This window comes from Equus przewalskii, chromosome 1 (assembly GCF_037783145.1).
Source record: "Equus przewalskii isolate Varuska chromosome 1, EquPr2, whole genome shotgun sequence".
Classification (NCBI taxonomy): domain Eukaryota; kingdom Metazoa; phylum Chordata; class Mammalia; order Perissodactyla; family Equidae; genus Equus; species Equus przewalskii.
The window spans coordinates 36,932,671-36,955,979 of NC_091831.1; the positions used below are offsets into that span (position 1 = coordinate 36,932,671).

Genomic DNA, 23,309 nt, shown 5'->3' on the forward strand with positions numbered 1-23,309 from the left:
GTATATTAGATTTACCTGCTCTTGAATTTTATAAAAATGAACTAACACAGTATGTACTTTTGTGTCTAGCTTTTTTCACACACAATGTCTGAGATTCATTCCTGTTGTCGTATCAATAGTTTGTTTTTATTACAAAGTAGCGTTCCATCGTATAGATAGACCATAATTTACTTATCCATCATCCTATTGATGGGTATTTGGACTATTTTTACGAACACACACTGTCATTTCTCTTGGATATATCCCTAGAAGTGGAATTGCTGGGTCGTATGGTCGATATATGTTTACTTTTATTAGAAACTGCCAAACAGTTTTCTAAAGTGGCTGTATTATTTCTGCATTGCCACAAGTGATGTTTGCATTCCAAGCTCCACACACTAGCTAATACTTGGTATTGTCAGTCTTCTTAACTCTAGCCATTTCCAAGTATTGGAACTGGGCGGACCACAGAAGTCATTCTAGTTCAACCTCTCATCAAACAAAATCTCTTCCAGAGCATTCTTGCAGAAGGCAAACCAGCTACTTACTCTTTTAGTATTTTCAATAATGGGAAACTAATTCTCAATTAACAAGGCTTTTTATAATTACTAGATAATTCCTGTGGTTAGGAAGTTCTCTTCTATATCAAGTTAAACACATGCTTTAAACTTTGATCTATTAGTCTTCTTTGGAGCAAAAGGGATCAATATTCTTCTTTACAGTATTGGAAGGTAGCTCTTATGTTTTCCTTTTCCAGTCTAAACACCTTTAGCTCCTTCACTCATTCTTCTTATTAGATCGTTTCTAGACTTCCTATCACCCTAGTGGTCCTCAACTAAATATACTTCAGTTTAAAAAATTCATTAAAAAAATAGTGAAAACTTAGAATAACAGTAGATTCTCAATGTGGTTTGACTGTGAAAGTACAGTGCAACCATTATTACACTTGCTCTTGACACTATACTTCTACTACTGGCATAAAATTATGTTAGCTTTTCAAGCAGTCGCATCACAATTTGTACAGTGTCCTGATCAGGAAAAGCAGTCACTCAATGTCTGCTGTTAAATGCCTGTTTCTGCTAGCCAGACTCTTTAGCAAGGATTGCCAACTGACTCAGTGTTGCCCAGGACCTCTGCCTATGTTCCCTGTCCCTATCTACTTGCTTTCTCTTGAACTTGTCTACTCAGTAAATGCCTGCACCCTCACCTCAGCTAACCTGCTCTATATGTAGGACCTCTAGGCAGCCTCCTATTCCTATTTCGTGAACACTAGGTCGTAGCAAAACACCATTCAGTTGTCTTTAAGACCCAATGTGATGTGTCTGATGTTTTACTCTCATCCACAACATTCCACATGTTCCAATGAATTCAAGATTCAGTTTTACAATAAGCAAAAGCATTACTGTTATAAATGTAAATTTTGGAGCCACATTATAAAGTTAAAAAGGCTTATGGGCTACTCAGTGTATCTAACCACTATAATAAAGTTGTTTCTGTGGGAAAATGTATTCTGTGGTAGCAAATGCCCAAAAGGAAGCACAGAGGCATTAGAAATAAATGTCCTCTTTCCCGTACATGACAGCTGCTGACAGAATGAGAAAAAGTATTAAAGGAGCAGAATGGGTACAGAGTGAGAGAAGTCTAAAGAATGTTCAAATACATATGTAGAGATGGGGGGACAAAAGGAAATGGGTGTGGGTAACATTCTTGGATCCACTCTCAAGGAGAATACATATCTTCCCTTCTCACCTAACAGGGAGCAAATTAAGTTTCTTGCCAGCCCTGGGAAGCTGCATGTTAAACAACAGCCACACAGCATACTGGAAGAAGTGAAGCTTACCAAGTGAGCCTGTTTCAACCCAAATTACAACTAAGCAAGTCTTTCAAACGTAAATGGTGGTTTTAATAATACACAGTTCACTAAAAACTACTTTCTGATACAGTCAACAGTTTTAAAACTTCACCTTTAGCCACAAATTACAGAATCACTTAAGCTGCTATTGGCAAGATGGTAATGCTACTTTATATTTAAAATCTTATCGTATCTCAAAAATCTCAAAGGAGTCAGATGCTGACCTATCAATATCTACATTTTATAATGATTATAAATACTTCTATATCCACCGAGCACTAAAAACACATAGAAAACAGATATACTACGTATTTCAAGTAATTTTATATGATTATAAGAAAAGTACAAGAGAACTAACCTTGACTAGCAGTTCAGTTACTTCATAATGACCATAAGAACAGGCATTGTGTAAGGGTACCAGATCACTACAATAGGAAAGGGGAGGAGAAAGCCTGTGTTATTAGATTCCCTAGGCTTAGTGTATTTAATTTTATTTAAATTTACACTTGGATTTAAATAGCAAATGGCTTATATGTGACCTTCTAGTAAAAGTGTATAAAATTTAATAACATCCATTTGAACCCTAAGTCTTAAAAATTCTAATTCCCAAGTCTCTTTCAAATCCACCTTTTTTTTCTGACTGCTACTGCCATTGCCTTAGTTTGGGCCTTTATTATCCCTCCCTGTACTACTGAAATAGCCCCCACTTCAGTTTATCTTCCAAATTGTAGCCAGATTTTTCTAAAAGGTAAACCTGATGTGGTTACGTAAGCTTTGTTTTAATGTCCTTCACTGGTTCTTCCTTGCTTCCAAAAGACAGACCCAACTGCTTAGCCTGGCATACAATGATCTGATTGATCTTCTCTAGCCTTACCTCCAATAACGATATGCTAAACGACTTGCAGTTCCCTGAACGCTTCTACATACACTGTCCCCTGGGTGTAGGATAGATTTCCCTCCCTCTTGGCTTACTTCTAACACGTCTTTTCCAAACTCAGAGCTCAAACACTGGCTCTTCTTTTAAACATTTTTTTGAGCTTCTGTAAGGTAAACTGCTATATGACTTAATAAACTAAAACCCTACTCCTTCATGATGGCAACGGAGGAGGAATTTTCTATATAGGAAGGTACAGGGGAACCTCAAAATCCTGACTCCTATCTTCAGGCTGCTCCTCCTTGGGGATCACTAATTAATTACCACAGACACCATCATGATGGCCGCCCACGGCTTAATCTTTAGTTCCATCTGTCCTCTCTTTAAAGGCTCATGGCTCTCCTCATCATTCTTGATTATACGATTTCCTACTTAACTGTGCACCAATTTCATTTCCAACTGTCTATTAGCTACGTCCACATGAGTTTCCATCATCATCTCATAAAACCAAGAGTTCCAAAAGTGAACTCAATGTTTCCTCCCAAAATAATTTTCCCCCTTGGATTTCAGTATGTGTGTCATTAGGTCTCATTCATTTAGCTTCAGAATTTAAAATATAATAATCTTTTCCTTCCTTTCTTTCTCATCACATGCAAATATTTAACAAATCTTATTCAGTCTTACATCGTAGTATCTCTTGCATCTGTCTTCTTTTCTACTTCCTCTGCCACCACTATTATAGAGCCTCAATATGCCTGAACCTCTACAATGCTCACTCTTCTAAGTGGTCTTTTTGCTTCTAGTCTCCCTCTCCAAACTACCCTACACGTTGCTTTCAGAATGCGTATTCTAAAACTCCTCTTTTAGAAGAATCACTCCTCTTGCTTAAGATCCTTCGATGGCTATCGTGGCTCACAGAACAAAATTTGAATTCCTTAGGCTAGAATACCAAGTCCTCTAAAATCTGGTTCTTACCTATTTTTCCAACCCTAACCTTCATTTCTCCCCTATGCGAATCATCTGCTTCAGCCAAGCTGGCCTAGTCATTGTTCCTTAAATATGCTGTAATATCTGCTGTAGCACCTCCTCTCACACCAATTCGTTTGCACAGAGTGATGTTTCCTAAATTGTCTGCTCTCTTGAACTGAGTCCAGGTCAAGTAGCACCTGGAGGATATCCCAACTACTACTGCCATCACCAAGTTCCCTCCTGGGAAATCCTGTACTATTATCTCTATTTATCACCTCATACTTAGTAGGGAACTTGCATTGTTAGGTATCTTTTCATGCCCCCAACATGTAGTGTATGCCCTTTGAGTGGTAGCCTTAAGGTTTTATAATTTCCTGTGTCCTCAGAGCAATCTGCATCTTGTAAAAGCTTGATGAATATGTATGCTGCTTCATAAGAAATATGATTGTTATAAGGTTACAGGAGTTATTATATAAGGACAGTAATATTTAAGAAATCCTCATTTTTGTTCAAATGCTTACTAACCCTTTATCTTTAGCATGGACATCGGCTCCATGTTGCAATAACAGCTGCACAATCTTTACTCTGTTGTATCCTGCTGCTAAATGCAATGGAGTTGACTGAAATATTAATCAGACAAATTAATGAAATTCAAATAATGGCTTAAAAAAAAGCGTGAAAAAGGTAAAAATCCAAATATGAAATCAGAAATCCAGAAAAAACTTTATAACTTCATTGTCTAAATAAATAGTTATCAATTTTGTTTTTCAAAATCCAACATATATACCAAAGACATAGCATACAAGTTTATAAGTTCATTATTGCAAATGGGAAGCAAACAACTAAACGTTTATTATCAGTAAGGTTTTAACTAAGTTTAAGAATTAATCCAAATTACTGCTTAAGAGAAAATATCAGTACTCTTGTCAAAAGTTTTAATTTACAGTAAGATAAACACATTTTCATGTTACCTGGAGAGGAACACAAACTTAGTTGCAAAAGAAAAGTACCTTTCTGCCGTCACTTGCATGGCAGTTGACATTTAATGGTGTAAGTAGAGCCATCATTTTTTCCTCATTGCCACTCCTAGCACACAAAAAAATGTATTAGCAATTTGTATTCTTTATCAGATCCTATGTGGATTCATGTATGCGAGCATTACAAAAATTTAATTCTCTTTTAAAGTTTGCCTATTGTTAAAAAAAAAAAAGGTGAAGTATTCATGGTACATATTTATAACACTAGTACACACCTGGCACTTTCCAAGAGTTCATCTTTCTTATATTCACCTGTGAATTAGAAAAAAAAAATGAGCATAAATTTTAAAAATTTAATTACAAAAGTAATGACAGTTTTATGCATAAAGATGCTCACTAAACTCTATTTAAAGTAGAAAAATCTGGAAATAAATTTCCAATAAGTGGAAAATGGTTAATCAACAGAATATTGTACAGTTTAAAAATACTTATATGAAGAACATGAGATACCTTTGTGCTGAAAGTGAAAAAAAATAATTCAATGTTATATAATGCAGTGTGACCACAACTGTATGAAAACAATAGGCACAGAAAAAGAAAAGCCAAGACGGAAATATACCAAAATTCTTAACAAAGTTTGTCTTAGGTGGTAGGTTATAGATAAGCTTTTCCTTTTCTATTCTTCAAATTTCCTGAAACCAGTATGTTATTTGTATAACAGACAAAATACATCCACAACTTCAATTCAAAAGAAAACAAAACAAGCAAAATCCAACATACCAACAGTACAAAAATGACAAAAGATAATCTATACCGGGGGCTGGCCCCGTGGCCGAGTGGTTAAGTTCGTGTGCTCCGCTGCAGGCGGCCCAGTGTTTCGTTGGTTCGAATCCTGGGCGTGGACATGGCACTGCTCATCAGACCACGCTGAGGCAGCGTCCCACATGCCACAACTAGAAGGACCCACAACGAAGAATATACAACTATGTACGGGGGGCTTTGGGGAGAAAAACGAAAAAATTAAATCTTTAAAAAAAAAAAAAAACCTATACCATCACCAATTGAATATAATCATTAACATTTTTATGAATCTGGAAGATTTTTTAACACTAAAATTGTTTTTATTATAATACTTTATAAATATATACACATAAAAACAGGATTAAATATAAACCCTTTATGCCCATAGCTTTTATATTTACAAATGAATATAAACAAAACTTTAAAATCAATATAATTTAAATTAACATAATTCAACCTAACTGATAGCGTTTATTCACTTGCTGAAATTAAATCAAACTGCTGCCCACAATATGAATTGTGTACTGATTCCTAGTCCAAAGGCTTCTTTTAATCCTCAAGATTTTTAAAAATGATAAAAAGCAAGGAGTAGCATGGAATAGTGAAGGAGGAAATAAACACTGAACTGATAGCTACAATAAGTGCTCACTTTTCTACAACTCTTTTAAATTTTCTCAGTAATACCAGAAGAAATATCACAAAGTCCAAGCACAAAAGCTCATGCAGAACCCTTCAGGCTTTTTGCTATTAGATTAGACATGGTTCTAATGGTGATCACACAGTAGATAAGAATCCAGAAAACAACATGGCAGAGGACTGCTTAAGAGGAAACACTTTGATGAGGCTGAAAACATGTGAAGTAGCTACTATCACTCAAAAAAGCTCAGCAGTCTAATTTGAACCTAGAGACTACAGCCTTATACATCTTAATAGATTCCAAGGACATGACCATGTTATAGTAGAGCACAATAACTGACACTCTTCACAGTACTGAAATTGGTATGCCCAGAATCCTCACTTTGGAAAAGCAAGATCAGTTACAGCTCTTCGAAAAGGTTTCATTAAAAAAAAAAAAAAAAAAAAAAGAGATTAAAATACATTAAAAAAAAAAGAATAGTACATAGGGTAAACATAAGTTATCTGGAAAATGCAGGAATATTTTTAAAATATCCTGAAAACATGATAGTAACACACAATTAACTATCACCTCTGCTCCCAGTAAGGCAGGAATCATAAATTTAAACACCAATTTAAAAAGAAAAGAAAAAAAGCTTTACCTTTCTTAGACAAGAATCAAATACCAACTGTCCAGATGTAGAAAAGAATAGTAACTGAACTGACACTATTTTAAAAATCTAGTTGAGGTCACTAACCGCAGGAAGCCGACTATCTACCCAGCAAGTCATTCTTAAACTCTTCCTGGAATACCCAAAGAACACACAGACTTACCAGTCAGCACTGCCTTGGCAGACGGGTCTGCTAAATCCAATGCTGTCCTTCCATCTGTATTTCGGATGGTTGGCTCAGCTCCATGCTGTAAGAGCACTGCAAAATAGCAACACTACTTTTCAAAATGATAATCATGGCAATTTGACTTTAGTAAATCATTTTCTCAAAAACTCTGGTCCAGAAGTTTCAAAGTTATTTAAAGACCTTTCATATCCTGATAGTAAATTTTATATTTAAAGGATAAGAATATATAAAATATTTCATTATTTTTTTAAAATTTTTTTTTAAAGATTTTATTTTTTTCCTTTTTCTCCCCAAAGCCCCCCGGTACATAGTTGTATATTCTTCGTTGTGGGTCCTTCTAGTTGTGGCATGTGGGATGCTGCCTCAGCGTGGTTTGATGAGCAGTGCCATGTCCGCGCCCAGGATTCGAACCAACGAAACACTGGGCCACCTGCAGCGGAGCGCGTGAACTTAACCACTCGGCCACGGGGCCAGCCCCTAAAATATTCCATTATTTAATGTATTAGACACATTAAATAAATGTGCCCTAAGCTCAATGTCAGATTTTCCTTTGCCGATAAGTGACTAAGGATAGATAAGAGTGTGTAAGGAAATAAAAGGCAAGTTTGCTTGAAAGCTCATTTTTCTCATTCCAAATGAACACTGCATATGTTAGAAAGATTGTTCTATTATAACAGAAATGAAATTTCTAAAGCTATGGATAGCCCAGGAATAGGGATCTGTGGGATTAAAAAAAAAAATCACACAGGTAAATTCTTTGAAAAAATAAAAGAAAAATACTCTCTGTAGAGTAACAATCCCAAATCAAAACTGCTACATTACAACCAGAGGCACATAAAAAGAGAAGACTTGTGCTATGCTCTGTATTATTTGTTATATGAAGATACTTCAGCACAGTCTATAAATAAGGAGCTGGGGAAAGACAGGTAACTACAAGCAGAAACGGAAGCCCAGTTCCTGTTCTTTGCTAGGGTTAATATTCATTCCACTCTACTTCTATCTGTAAAGTGCTGTCCAACAGAAATAAAATGTGAACTATAAATGTGAGCCACATATGTAATTTAATATTTTCTAGTAGCTACATTAAAAAAAGATAAAATTTTACCATATTTTATTTAACCTAATATACCCAAAATATTATTTCAATATTTACGTTTTTATTGCAATTAATATAAAACCGAGATATTTTGCATTCCTTTTTTTTGCACTGTCTTTGAAATCTGGCATGTATTTTCCCCTTATAGTACATCTCAATTCAGACTAGCCAGATTACAAGTCCTCAGCTATCATTTTGGACAGTACAGATCTATGACTATATATGGAAAACTCTACATTATTAAAGCTAATTATTTATATGTCTGAGACTCAGGTACCAGAAAAGGATTATGAGCAGAGGGAAGTAGCAATTTAAGATAACAAACAGGAAAGGAGAATTGGGCAGAGGTTACTAGGTAATCAGTTCTGTATCTTTATAAATTACCTAATTTAAACTAAGTGGTGACTTTGGTATAAATAGTGATTTGATTTTGGGGTGAGAGGAGAACAACTTAAGTCCAGCATAGAGCCCTTGGACTTTTCCTAGTGTAGAGAACTGACTTTCTGTCTGTCTCAGGGATTGCAACTATCTGTTTTGCATTAGGAAACAGAGCTAAGGTAGCAGAGTCCAAAATTCCTGACTCTCTGAGGCTCAGAAAAGTCAATACCAGGTTAATGAAAACTCTCAAATAAGCAGCCTTCTCACATATAATTTTCTGTCAGTGATCAATCTGTCAGGCAAATCCTATCTCATTTGTTTAAAGTATTCTAAATGGCTGGTAACTTTTCCTTTAAATGCTTCTTTACCTATCCTGCCAAGTTTATTCTCCTACAACAACCCTGGTTCACGCCCTCATTATTTCTCATCCTGGTTATTCTATGGCTTCCTAGCTAGTCTCCCTGATGTCATCCGTTCTACCCAGCCGTCTACCAGATCACTCTTTCTAAAACATCTCACAGTATTGTCTTCCTTAAAAGTCTTCAATGATTCCACAAATAATATTATCAAGCTCCTAAATCTGGAATTCAGAGCTCTTTATAAAGAAGTCCCAAACTACCTTTTCAACCCTTCTCCTACTACTTTCTGGAAAGGCTCTGGGAAGGAATGACTTGACTCCATCCAAGTTACTGCACTCTTTACCCTCTAACACTCCCTGTTCACTTCCACTATGCCTTTATATGGTTCTTTGTCTTCCTTATCTCCCAAGAGAATCCAAATTTCTAGAGAACAAGAATTTTGGACTCTACTTTCCAAAGAAGTTAAATTCAGTACCATACACAAAAAAACCACTCAGAAAATAGTGGTAAGATTAAATCACGAAGTGTTCTTAAATATTTAAATTCAGCCTGGCAGAATTTCAATTGAGACCCAGAATACCTACAAACCATTTCAGGAAAATTCTAGAAAGTAAATAGTCTTACCGATGCAAACATCAATCTTTCCTTTAATTGCAGCTTCATGGAGAGGAGTATAATTCCAATTATCACGAGCATTTGGGTCTGCACCATGTCGCAAAAGGAGATTGACTACTTCAGCATGACCAAAAGAGCATGCGTTGTGAAGAGGAATAAGCCCCCCATCATCACGTGCTTGGACGTTTGCACCATTCTGAAGCAAGTATTCAACTACATCTTTTCGCCCAAAACCTAGAAGAACACAAGTTATCCACATTTAAGTTCTTCAAAGAAAATATATCAAATTAGAATTAATAAGTACAAATCACGCTAAAATGTTTTTGGATGGAAAATAATAACAGAGTCAACAATTCAAGAATTCATTGATGAAAAGGTAGTCTGAAATATACCAGTAACTAATCTTAATGAGAAAGCCAAAGGGTCTCGCTAACACCTTAGGTAGTACTAACTTCAGATAAAGGTAATGAAAAAGGTGACTGCAAGTCCAAAGTTCAAACATTACCCACTCTAAAATAGCACTTCTAATTGCAAATACAGAATATTTCGTGCAGATTTAGGGTGCATACATTCTCAGATGTTCAAAGTATATAACTAACTCTTGCTAGAATTCCTTTCCCACATCTATCTCATAAAATGTTTCCACTAAACTGGGAGACTCAGATAGCAACAAAAAAGATCTGCTTACAGTTTATATTTATTTATATAGTAAAGACAGAGGTGATCCTAGGTAAAGTGTGACATCAAGTGTCATCAAAGGAGCCCCTACTTTGCCATTTGCACAACACAGGCAACTTCCTTCTAGGTAGGAGGCCTCCCTTAGAAACCCATGTCCCACAGTTCTTCTGCAATTGCCCCCATATCAAACAAATCAAAAAAGGCTGACAACACACTTATAGTGGTTTACAGATTTGGTACCAATGAGTTTCGATCTCTTATCATCCCCATACAATAGCACTTAAAACTTTTTTACAGCTAACTGTAACATGAAAAGGATTTCAGGCAAATATGTTAAAGCAGACTGGGAAGCACATATGTGTGTCGGGAGAGACAGAAAAGACCTTTTCACTCATCTGAAATTTTACCAGAATAGTCTTAAAACCACCAAGTCTGAACATAGTCCTAAAAAGACCAGAGTGGGAGAGGAACGAGAAAGCAATGGTACAATCTTTCCAAGCAGTGTGCCTGGGTGGGCCTGGCTGCAGCTGTCGGAAGAGTTATATGGTTGAAGAGATTAACCAGATTCTTTATTAGTTTGTTTTGTTTCAATATAGCTAGGCTCTAGGCACAAAGATGAGTATCTTTCTATCTTGGATTCTCTCTATTCTCAAAGAGCTTACAATTTAAGATGTGTAGAAACAATAAGAACCAATAATTTCAATACAATGTAATTGTCATAATAGAAGTATATATAAAACACTACTAGAGCTCCAAGAAGGGAAGACTTAAATTAGGGGAAAGCCGAGAATAGGAAGGTCTATCCCAGAGGAGATTCCAGTAAAAACATCTGAGCTGAAGGCTTACAGAAACATTGAAGGATCATTAGAAAAATGAGGAGAGATGAGGAGGAGCTGAGCAGAGAAGAGTACTGCGGTTCAAGCAGAAGAAACACAATGTACAGAGGCACGGAAGCATGCAAGAGCAAATCATTCATAATAGCCAGGACAGAGAATGCCCAAGTAGGTAGATGCCAGATGAGGAAGAACCTTATATGTCACGCTAAGGTGGCATCTGGGCTTTGTCCTATAGACTAGTGTTTACCAAACTGTTTTCAGGCAGCAGAATTTTAATGAAGTTTTCTTTTTTTTTAAACTGAGATATAACTGACATATGACATTATATTAGTTTCAGGTGTACAACATAATAATTTACTATTTGTATACATGGTAAAATGATCACCACAATAAGTCTAGTTAACAGCCATCACTACAGTTACAAATGTTTGTTTCTTGTGATGAGAACTTTTAAGATCTATCCTCAGCAACTTTAAAATATACAACGCAATTTTATTAACTATATAATAAAGTTATAAATAAATAAATGACCATGCTGTATATTACATTCCCAGGACTTATTTATTTTATAACTGGAAGTTTGTACCTTTTGACCACCTTCACTCATTTCACCCATCCCCTCTCCCCACTCCTCTGGCAACCACCAATCTGTTCTCTGTATCTGTGAGTTCAGTTTTGTTCCCCCCGCCCCCAAGATTCCACAGTGAGATCATATAGTATTTGTCTTTCTCTGACTGACTTCTCCTAGCATAATGCCCTCAAAGTCCCCTCGTGTTGCTGCAAATGGTAAGATTTCATTCTTTTTTATGTCTGAATAAAACTCCATAGTGTACATATACCACATTTTTTTTTTATCCATTCATCCATTAATGGACACTTAGGTTGCTTCCACGTCTTGGCTATTGTAAATAATGCTGCAATGAACATGGGGATACATTTATCTTTTCAACTTAGCATTTCCTAATGAAATCTTACATAAAATTCCAATATATGTCATGTTCACTGCAAAAATACCCAGTGCCTGGGTACATGTCACTTAAAAAGTTGCAAATTAAGTGAACTCAATTCAATAAAATAAAACTATTTAGGTTGAATCCTCCTTCTTCTGATCACAAAGACCCCAAGGAAATTATCCTGTATTCCTGAGTTACCTCTCAGAAACAGTATGAAAAATACCTCTACAACAAATCAGCGGTCACTGAAGGACAAACAAACACCTACTAATATTTTTCAAAAAAACAACTGTTCTGCATCTTCCTTTGAAAAAATCTGGGGGCTGGCCCCGTGGCATAGTGGTTAAGTGCAGTGCGCTCTGCTTTGGCAGCCCGGGTTTGCGGGTTTGGATCCCAGGCATGGAGCTAAATCACTGGTCAGCTATGCTGTGGCAGCAACCCATGTAAAAAGTGGAGGAAGACTGGCACAGATGTTAGCTCAGGGTTAATCTTCCTCAAGCAAAAAAAAAAAAAAGGAAAAAAATCTAATACTATCCTAGAAATCAATTCCTATCAGTATGTATTTTCTTGGTCAGAAGTAGCATAATTTAATTAGTTCCTTTCTCATGGATGGTTATGTTGTTTCTAATCTTTTGCTACCGCACATAGTGTTGTTGGAAGTAACTAAAGACAGTTAGGAGAGAAAATTGACAACATTTGGTGACTTCAATTTGAGGAAAGGAGAGAAGGAATGGGGTGACTATAAGATCTCAGAGATACAAAATAAAACAGGTTTTGTTGGATAAGACGATTTGTTTTTGGAAATGCTTAGTTTGAGGTGCTTGTGGAACACATGTCCAGTAAGTAGAAGGTTGTGTGGATCATGAACTCAGGAAACGATAAAGATGGTATTGGAAGCCATGCAGGAAAATGAATGAAGTAGACTAGAGAGCACTAGTTTTCCACCTGTTTTGTTGAAGAAATGTACTTTCCATCAAATTTCAATCCCTTCTCACCTTGCATTGTAGTCCTTTCTCATCTTAAGGTCTTTGTTCTTTTCCTACCCCCATCAATCTCTCCCTCTCTACTTGATCATTCCTAACAGTATGTAAACATGTTCTAATATCTTTCATTTTATAAAAAATATTCTCCCAATATTCATATTTTCATTTTTCTGTTCCCCCGCATAACCAAATCTCAAAGGATTGTCACCAATGCTCTATCTTCCATTCACTCTTCTCTCAAATTCAAATTCTGGCTTCTGCTTCTTCCTTACGACTGCTTTCACGAGGGTAACTTAAAATCTCCACGTTGCCAAATCCAGAGGATGCGTGTCTGTCCTCATTTTCGTAGACCTCTCAGAAACATCTGACAACTGATTACTCCTTCCTTCCTGAAACTTCCTCTCCAAAGTTTCTATGACATCACACTATCCTGGTTTTCCTCCTGTCATCCATTCATTTAACAAATGATCAGGGAATATCTACTATGTGACAGATGCTTTTCTGGGTGCCTCAGACATACCAGTGAACAAAACAGACCAAATCCCTGCCTTTGAGGAACTTCTATTCCATGGAGGTGGGGGAGATGTGCAACAAATGCAAAAAGTATGTTAGAAGGTAACTAGAAAAACAGCAGAATAAGGAGTAATCAGAGTGTGTATGAGGGTATATAAAGTTGAATAGGGAGGTCACCAAAGGTCTTGTTGAGATGGTGACTTTTGATCAAAGACTTGAAAGAGAGGGAGTTAGCCTTACTGGCCAACAGTAAGGAGGCCAGAGTGACTGGAGCCGAGTGAGAAAGGGTTAGCATAGTAGGAGATGAGGTTAGAAGCAATGAGGGCCAGACAGAGAGGCTTTGAGACCACCATAAGAACTTTGGCTTTTTTACTTAGGAAAATGGAGAGTCACTGCAGGGTTCTGAGTTGATAAGTTACATGATGACTTATAACTGAAAAATACCCTCTGGCTGTTGAGACTAGACTGTAGGGGGTTAAAGACAGAAGGAGATAAGAGATTATGGTGGTTTGGACCATAATCTGGTGACACTTGTCAGAGTAATGAGTGGCAAATTCTGGATACTCTGAAGGTAGAGCCAGCATAGTTTCCTCATGGACTGAAGGTAGGGTGAGGATACGGGTAAGAAGGTGAGAAAGGGCAAGCGCGAGGGCAAGAGGAGTCATGGATGACCTCAAGGCTTTTGGACTGAGAAATGGAAGGGTGCAGTTGGCATCAATTCTGATGTGGAAAGCTGCACATGAAATAGGTTTGTGACAGAAGATGGGAGTTCAAACTCTGGACATGTCCTCTCTCTCTGAGAGCTTCCTGCTTCCTCCACCCAATTTCTAGATGCTGGGATTCAAGACTCACTTCTTTACCCTATTTTCCCTTCTTAGATGATCTCGTCTACTCCTATGGCTTTAAATATTACCTAGATACACAACCCCCAGATTTAAATCTCCAGTCCCGACTTTTCACCTGAATGTTTCAAAGGCATCCCAAACTCAACATGTTCCCCATTTCCACTGACAACTGCCCTAACCCAACCGCCACTGTTTCCAACCTGAACTACTGCAACGGGCTCCTAATTGGGCCTCTGATTTCTACTTCTTTCTCTTGTGACCTTTTAAAAACAACCATATCATATCACTCTTTTAAAATACTTAATTGGCTTCCCACTGATGCTCTTAGAATAAAATTCAATCACCCTACTGTAGCCTACAAGGCCTGCTGCCCGAACTGGCCCTTACCTACTTCTCTAACTTCATTTCATACCACTCTTCCTTTCTGAACTATGATTCAGCTTTCTTTCAGCTCATCAAGTATGCCAGAATTACTTCAAGGACTTAGTATATGCTGCCCTTCTGCGTGAACTGCACCTCCCCTGCTCTTTGCATCCCTCGCTTCTACTCACTGTCTAATCTGTTTAAATATTACCACTTTAAGGAGGCCATCTCTGATCATCCTATCTAAAGCAGTCCATTCTGCCCACCTACATTATTTCCTATCTTAACATTCTATTTATTTGGTCTCCCCCGACTCCTCCACTAGAATGCAAGCTCCAGAAAAACAGAGATTTTTGTCTTTGTTGTTCATAGCAGTATCCTCTGGCACCTATTAAAATTTGTAATTACTGTTTACTTATCTCCTGGACTCTTAAGTTCCATAAAGGGCAGGAGACATCCATGTCTATCTTAGTTCATCATTACTTCCCCAGTGTCCTTCGCACTGTGTGGCACATAGCAATTTGTTGATATTTGCTGAATACATCATGTTATGAGAAAAGGAGACTGGGAAATAAAACTAAGAGAGAGCAGCATTGCAGAAGCCAAGAGGAAAAATTTCAAGGAGGGAAAGACCAAACCTGTTGTGACTACATCCTAACTTGAGTCTTCCTTATCACTGCCTGGGCATTGTTGATCATATCATCCTCCCCCAAGTAAGCCATTCACAGTTGCCCCAATCAATGGTTCTGCTCTCCTAGCCATTCAGCACCTACCTGGAGGAGATGCTTTTAGAAAAGACTTCTTAAATTGGAGAGTAAGGGAAAAGGATTCAGAATAAAGAAAGAAAACACCTCTTTCTTTGGAAAGTTGCTTGATGTACTCAAACACTTTTAGAAGAAGGATCACTATTTCCTCAGTGGTAATCAAAACATCTAAAGTAATAAAAATGGTGACTTACAGGCTAACTTCTCAAAAAGGGAGAGTGAGGTGGGCACAGAAATAGCTGTAATAGAACGTCTAGTTGTTATAAGATAGTGTCAGTTAGGAAGACAGCTGTTCCAAAGGATTGGTGATGTAGCTGAAGAAAGGTCAAGGAGTAGCCTTTTGTCAAAATATCATTGGGAAGAGGATGGTTGCTTAAAATCAGAGTCAAAGACAAACAGACTCTGACATGTATAACTCAATACAGAAATTTAAGTTTCAGCTGGGGAGGAGATATGGGCGGAGAGGGTCAAGTGATTATATGTACATAGTTACCAATAGTTCAAGACACATATGACGTCTACTTCAATAACTTTATATCAGCATGATTCCCTTGCCATTAAGATGTCTGAAATTTGTCTGGAAACTGACAGCAGAGTTCAGCAGGTTTTCAAAGCCACATCATAAGGACTATCAGATGGGAGCAGAGGTCACCCTTGTTATCCCGAAACAATAGATAAAGAGTCTGAGATCTTGAATGTTTGAAGCCACTTCTCAGCATGAAAGGAAATTATTTAGAGGGGGTCAATAGGTAGCTATTTCAAATGTAAAAATATTCCACTGTTGGGAGTTTGGTGAAACCTTTAGATTTAAGATTCTTCCCACACTCCAAGGGCTAATCCCTGATGAAATCCCCATTCTGTGCTCTTAAGAATAGTTTGAAAGCACTTCTGTTAAGTACTCATTTCTTGAGGAAAATATTGCTTTGCAGGGTATACTCTGATCATGTTCTCACTGGCTAGGCAAAACATGAATAGGCATATTCTCAGAGTCAATGCCAATCTCCATATCCTAAGGATCTCTTTACCAAGGAATCAGAAGCCTAAAGGTAGCAGTCATGGCTACTCAGGATATATTGTGATTTATTTTATAATTATGGAACAGCGCTCCAAACACTGCTTTACACGTGAAAATCCTGATGAAATCTATACATTGAGTTTAAATCCACTATAAAGCACCAACAGGGAAACAAAGCAGGCTTCTGGAAAGTCTATTTGCTGATCAAAAAACTGTCCCACTTAATGGCAGGTATTGTGTCCTGTTCATTTCTGTTCACTGGCCTAGGTCAGTATCTGGCATATAGTAGGACCTGATAAGCAAATGACCCTCAGAGAGAATATGGAGTTGATGATTTGTGACCACTAAGAAAAGCAGTCTATTCAATTTCTCTCATTACTCTGCAGGTATCATCAGTTTCAGCAGCTCCAGGAACTGTCTTGCCAACCATGACTACTGTTAACAGGATCATATTTTGCTGCTATACTGGAAACAGACGTTTATCCAAATAGCTTCCAAAAAGCTGTGAAGCAGTGCAAGTTACCACAGAGAAACCAACTTAGACTCTTAGGAAGTTTGACTGAGAGCCACCACCTCCCCATTTTTATAGTCCAATAGCGGGATGGGCCATTAATGACGCAACTGGTCCAATATGAAATGACAGCCATGTCCTACCAATCTAAACGTAGGCTGGTGTCATGTAAGGCTTTGTCAGAAGGAAATGCCCAGAAACAGACAGTGTCAACAAATACCATGAAACAGAGAAGGCTTCTGTGGTCTGGGAGATAGGAACGTATAATCAAGCTGGCTTCAGCTTTGACTTACATAGCCAGGACTCCTGTCAGATTTTTCTGAGGGATATCATTTTAAACTTCTCATTTACTATCAACTTTAGTTTGTTAAGATCCAGAAAAGGTATTTCACAAATACATTTCTTTAGAATGAGGAATACAAGGGAGAAGGTTTTGCCCAGCTCAACTTGGAGGACACATACTATCTGTCTGGTTAAACTAGGAGAAACTTGGAAAAGGATGCCATGGTCTCTAGGGTGATGAAGTTGACAATCTGAATGGGGAAGTACTGAAACAAGTACTCCAAACTAGATGTTATTGAGTTCAATCACCTACCTCTAAGTCCAGCAAAAGCTGAGGAAAAAGTTGTAGCTCAAGTCTTGATGATATATTGGGAGATACGGTAAGTCAAGAAAGACTCAATTCTTAAAAAGACTGCTCTTTATGTAATACTGAGGTCTTCTACTGATGGAGGATTTAATCACCCTCTACAGCAAAAACTAACGCTGGAAACAATAATCTATAATTCTAGTCCTAGGTCAGAAATGTGGGTACATTGGCCTATAGCCAAAAGAAGGAAATGCTATTGATAGGTTACTGGAGGCCTTCAATATCACCATTTTGGGAAAAGATATGAATGGCAATAACAAAAACTATTACATCTTTCATAACTGCGTTGTTACGGAGGAATCATTCCACTTTCTAATACTAGTCAGATTCAGATCTGTTGGTCTAACTGCTCACCCTATGTAAAAATCCTTTCTACAACATCTCTGAAAGATGTCAATCCAGCCACTCGCTGGACCCTTCCAGCCTACTCCAGTGCTGAACAGATTGGTAAATGTAGTCTGACTCCTTGTAACCTTTCACCTGCTGGCCCTAGTTTTGATTACCGAAGCCACACAAGTCATATCCAATCACTTTTCTACTACTTGACCATCTGTCTCATATGTGAAGACAGTAACATTGTCTAATCTTAGTATTCTTTCATCTTTAGAATAAGTAATTCTAGTTTCATATCTGTTGATTGTATAATAAATTCCAGATGCCCTAATTTCACTTCCCTCCTCTGAAAAAAAAAATCCTCATTATATGCAATTCACACAACTGAATACAATAACCAAAGTTCAATTTGACTGGTCCAATGTACATGGCTGAGCAGCACAGTACAAATACATAACAAACTACAAATACAAAACAAGTGTTACCTTGTTTAGCTAGAACTCTACAATGCAAGCTCTTTTTATTTAAGCTTATTTAAGATTCTCAAGCCATGGAATTCTGTTCCCCCCACTCCTCTACCCTGAGTTCTAAGATTCTAGAGAATGCTATATATTTCTTTTCTTTGGCTATGATGGACAAGATGACTTTCTCACAAAGTTTGCCCCTCTTCTTTTTCCGAAGAAGGTTCAGAGAAGCAATCTCCTTTACTGAAATCTGCTGTTTTCTATGGGATTACACTGCCACGAGTTTCAGATGCTATTGCTTTTAGCAAAATTACAGATGCAGCCTCCCTACCACCAACTTGCCTCTACAAGTTTTGTGATGTGTCACACAAAAAAATCATTCATATCCTGTGTGCTGGGGGGGAGGGAGGGCTGGCAGCAGGGGGATTACAGAGGAAACAATTTTTCTCATAAGAAATGATGTTTTAAAGCATACTTATCTAAAAGAGATGTAATCTAGTTCAATAATAAAAAACTCCTAATAAAACAAAATTTCCTGTTTATGTTGATTAACAGAAGAACTTAACTCCTCTGGGGCTGGCAATTGATTATTCTTTTAAGTGAATCAAATATTTTCGATGAAAAGATTAAACTGGGGGCCGGCCCTGTGGCTAAGTGGTTAAGTTCACACGCTCCGCTTCGGCAGCCCAGGGTTTTGCTGGTTCAGATCCTGGGCACAGACCTAGCACCACTCATCAAGCCACGCTGAAGCGGCATCCCACATGCCACACCAACTAAAATACACTACTATATACTCGGGGGGGCTTTGAGGAGAAGGAGAAAAAAAAAGACTAAACTGTTCCTCTATTACAATTCATATTCCTTCATCTGCACAAACCTCTCATTCCTGTTCTCTGAAAATCAAAGCAAAAAGACAAAAACATGCCTCCCCTCCCCCAATAAAACCTCCAAACTTTAAGTGGCTGGAAAAAAAAAAGATTTTTTTCTCCTATAGCTTACTCTATAATGTACAAACACAAAAAACTGCTTGGTCAGGCAGCTACAAAGTCCCACGCCTATGCTGAGCTTCCAACGGCATGCTTACATGCGCTTTAACATGACTGATAAGTGGCTACCTACAAAAGAGATCACAAAATGTATTCTCCATATGTTAAGAGAAAATGCAGCCAGATGTATTTATTTAAAAATTAAGTTCTCTTTCATTAATCTAATTAATAATTGAGATCAAATTTACCAAGCTAATTTTAAAAAGTTTCTTCTTATGTGCCTGGGTTTAAATGCAGGGCTTCAAAGCTCTGGTTTAATGTAGACAATTAGTAACTTTCATTTTATTACTTTCTTCGTACACCCTAAATTCTTAATCTTATAACCTGTACCTGATAATCTGGGTAAACTGTGAGGGGTGGGTTGGTTCCTAAAGTAAGTTTTCCATTTCAGTCTGAACAAACCACGTGAAATCTATGTAAAAAGTACTCTGAAACACTAGGACAGAATTGAGGGTGGGATGGTGGGGGAGGAACAAGGTCAATAAGAAGCTAATCCCATAACCTTAAACCTCTAAATATTACTATTTTCAGATATGAACTCACTAATACACCAAATTCTTGAAAGGTAGCAACTAAGATCTTACTTGGTTATTTTTATCCCACGGATCAAGTGAACAGAATCTAAGTAACACTACCCTTTGGATTGCATATCAGTTGGTTATAACAGTTTGCCAAATCAGTTGTTTAAAGGTTGACCACATGGTCAAGCAGGACAATCCACATTAGCTGAGGAAAAGCAGCAGCAATCACAAAAATCTTAGGCTAAATGGCTAAAGAGGTGAGATTTGACTTTAGTATTCTTCTCCCTTCCCTTTCTGCTGACTCTTTCTTGTTCTCCTGCCAATGGTTCCCCAAACTTTTTCTCTTAAAAAGACACCCCAATGGGAACCCAGCAAAGTTGCAACTGATCAAGAAAGCATACCTCCTAGTAATATTTACATTTTAAAACAAGTATAGGTTAAAGCAAACAAATCTCCAATTGGTAAAAACTGTCAAAGCAATGTCTGTGAACAAGGAAATTTTTATGTTTCTTCTCTGCTCATCATTCCTACTCCAAAAAAACAGAGAGCTTTAAAACCTATCCTTTTGCTTTTGCCAAAAATTACTTTAAACAATTATGTAATATACAAAATGAAAAACCAGGATTATGAGAAGCATGAGAATCTCCTCCCATTTTCCATCATGCATGCCTCACTTGATAGAGACAGTCGCATGTTTCCTCATGGCGCAAAGTATAAATGCTTTATAGAAATCAGCTGTGTGTCCCATCTCTAGTTCTCTTAAATTCTTTAATTAAATTGAATACGTTTGTATCATAGTGAACCTGCTAAATATTAAAAGAAAGTAATTCAAACGATCTAAATCTCAGAATGAAGTGAGGTTAGTCCCAATTTAGATTCTAGATCCAAGCTAAAGTACCCGCATCATCTTTCCTCTCATCTCACTACTTTCACCTCAACTTGTGTGTGGGGGGCAGACTACCCGCCCGCACCCAGCTCGAGTCAGATCTCAGTTCTCCCAAACTCGACTATTTCCAGTTCTAGTCTCTCCAGAAACTTGCTAATGACTATCCTGATAAACCCATTCACGCTAACGTGTCAATGGTCAATTAAGCTACTCCTCCCAAATTACATCCTTGCATTTTACAAGGGCCTTTAAGCCCTTAACCCAAAGGACTGATAAGAGTTAAATAGTGCAACCCGTAAGAACGATAAACTTTGGAGAAAATTGGCCTTTCAAATCGCAAGGTGTACTACGTCCCGTACTCCCTCTTGTGTGTGGAGGCCTTTGAGGGTAGCAAGACCGGAAGTTGGTACAGGTATTGTTGATACAAAACAAAGCAGGCAAAAAAAACTTCCAGCGAGCGCGGCACGCTCGCCCCCTGGCCCAATCTCTTCTGTCCTCACTCGACGAGAGGGAAATGACCACGACGGCAGTCCTGGGGGAAGCCGGGGGCACAGGAGCGCCGTGTCTGGTTTGGGGCCTGCGAGCGCGGGTGCGCAGGTGGGGTCCGCGGCGAGGCGACGCGGCGCTGGCTCCGGTTACCTGCGGCGAAGTGGAGCGGGGTGGACTTCCTGCCCGCCGTGTCGCGGCTGTTCACCTTCTCGGGCGTCACCAGCCTCTTGACTCGCTCCACGTCCCCGTTGCGGCACGCCTCGAACAGCTCGCGAGCGGCCGGCTCCACGGCCTCGGCCGCCGCGCCCGCACAGGCCGCGCCCCCGCCGGCGCAGCGGCGGCCCGACATGATCCTGGCCGCCGCCGCCGCCAGCAGCAACGCCAGCAACGGCAGCAGGAGCCCCGGCCCCGCGAGCAGGAGGGCGAGGCCCCCGGGAGGAGACGCGCTCAGGGCCCGGGCCGCTCGGCTCCCTCCTGTCACCGGGCTCGGCGCAGTCCCATGGCCGCGCCGCCGCGCGCTCCTCGCTCGGCCCTGCAACCCCCGGCTGCCCCGCGGCAGAGCGAACCCGCCGTTCGAGCCCTGAGGCGACGCGGCGGCGGAAGCTGGTGAGGCCCCTCCTGCCAGCTCCGCGGAGCCCTGGGAGCGCACGTGACGTCCTGCCGCGCGTGCGCAGTGTTCCGAGCCGCGCCGGGCTGGTTTCGGCGAACAGGGCCGCGCGGAGGGGTTTGTGGGAAATGTGCGGCGAAAGCCTTGGCGGCGGGAGGAGAAGGGGCTTCGGCCCACCGCCATGTTTGCGGTGGCGTCTGGTGACGTCGAACGACTGGGAGCGAGTGTGCTTATTTTGTCTTTTTAAGGCACGGAATTCCCAAGCTGAATTCTCTTATTGTTACACTGAAAAGTGCCTTTGAAAGTTTTTCCCCATCTTGCATGTTATTTTGAAATTTTTACTGTGGAAATTTTCTGTTTTTTCAGCTTCCACAATCTCTTTCTCCTGGGGCATTTCTTATTTCTTTACTGTCTCTTCCATTCCTCCGCAACTGCTATTTTGTTGTTTCTTGTAAGCTGCTTCTTGGAAATGAATGAGTCGCTCTCTACCTGATGGGAAGTTTGGATGAGCGGCCCTAAGATCATTTAAAGGAAATTAGGGAACCGATGAAAGTTTGTTCCAATTCTGAATTAACAATAATCATCCGATAGTCATCTGATTAATTACTCTTTCCGTAGTTTATTAGCTCAGGACTCACTAAAGGGCCCATACGTAAATCAGTATTATACTGACTTGGATGAGGTGTGGATACACTGGGTATACGCATCGCCGACGAAATTTAATGAGTTGCAATTCTTCTTGTTTTTTTTGACCATTGAAGCAAGAAAAGCACTCAGTTAATTCTCACGCTTAAGGTAGTGATGTGGCTGTTTTGATCATTCCCTACTCTCCATGCCCTGGCCTCAAGAAACTGTTTAAAAGAAAGGTAGTCTTACGTAAAATGATACGTGTTGACCTTTGGCACACTGACAGGCATTTCCTCCCCTGTTATTTTAACTTCTTAACCTGTTTTTCAGGAAATTCAGTTTTTGTTTGGGAACGTTGACTCACTAATGTGCTAAAAGATAGAGCATGTACACTTTGGGAGCATTTTTGTAAATATGTAACTTACATAATTATATAAGTACATAATAAAATATTTAGTATAAATTTATGTTATTAATATTAATAAATATCCATGAATGCACCTAAGAACTAGAACATGACCAACACAATTGCATCTACCGTTTTTTTTCCAGTTTCATCCGCTTGCCAAATGCATTTCCTTAGAGATTGGCACCTGAGTTAACATCTGTTGCGGATCTGTTTTTCTTTTTCTTCTCCCCAAAGCCTCCTAGTACATAGTTGTATATTCTAGCTGTAGGTCCTGCTGGTTGTGGCATGTGGGACACTGCCTCAGCATGGCTTGAGGTGCAGTGCCATGTCTGCGCCTAGGATCCAAACCACTGAAACCCCCGGGCCTCCAAAGTGGACTTCAGAGGGAGCTTAAGCACTTGGCCACGGGGCTGGCCCTCCAAATGTATTTCCAATTTTGTTTAT

The 23,309-nt window shown here is 39.0% G+C and overlaps 1 protein-coding gene across 2 annotated transcripts in view; it reads right to left on the reverse strand.

Annotated features, from left to right (window-relative positions):
* TNKS2 (tankyrase 2) overlaps window positions 1-21,897 on the reverse strand; it is a 61,650-nt gene extending 39,753 nt beyond the window's left edge. For both annotated transcript variants that reach the window (XM_070610412.1, XM_008532372.2), the window contains exons 1-7: window positions 21,373-21,897; window positions 9,383-9,607; window positions 6,902-6,997; window positions 4,927-4,963; window positions 4,685-4,760; window positions 4,200-4,294; window positions 2,190-2,256 (exon numbers count right to left, since the gene is read on the reverse strand). In XM_070610412.1, coding sequence (XP_070466513.1) covers window positions 2,190-2,256; window positions 4,200-4,294; window positions 4,685-4,760; window positions 4,927-4,963; window positions 6,902-6,997; window positions 9,383-9,607; window positions 21,373-21,571 — 795 coding nt within the window. In that variant the 5' untranslated portion in view covers window positions 21,572-21,897. The remainder of the gene's footprint in view (window positions 1-2,189; window positions 2,257-4,199; window positions 4,295-4,684; window positions 4,761-4,926; window positions 4,964-6,901; window positions 6,998-9,382; window positions 9,608-21,372) is intronic.
* Window positions 21,898-23,309: the final 1,412 nt, after the last annotated feature.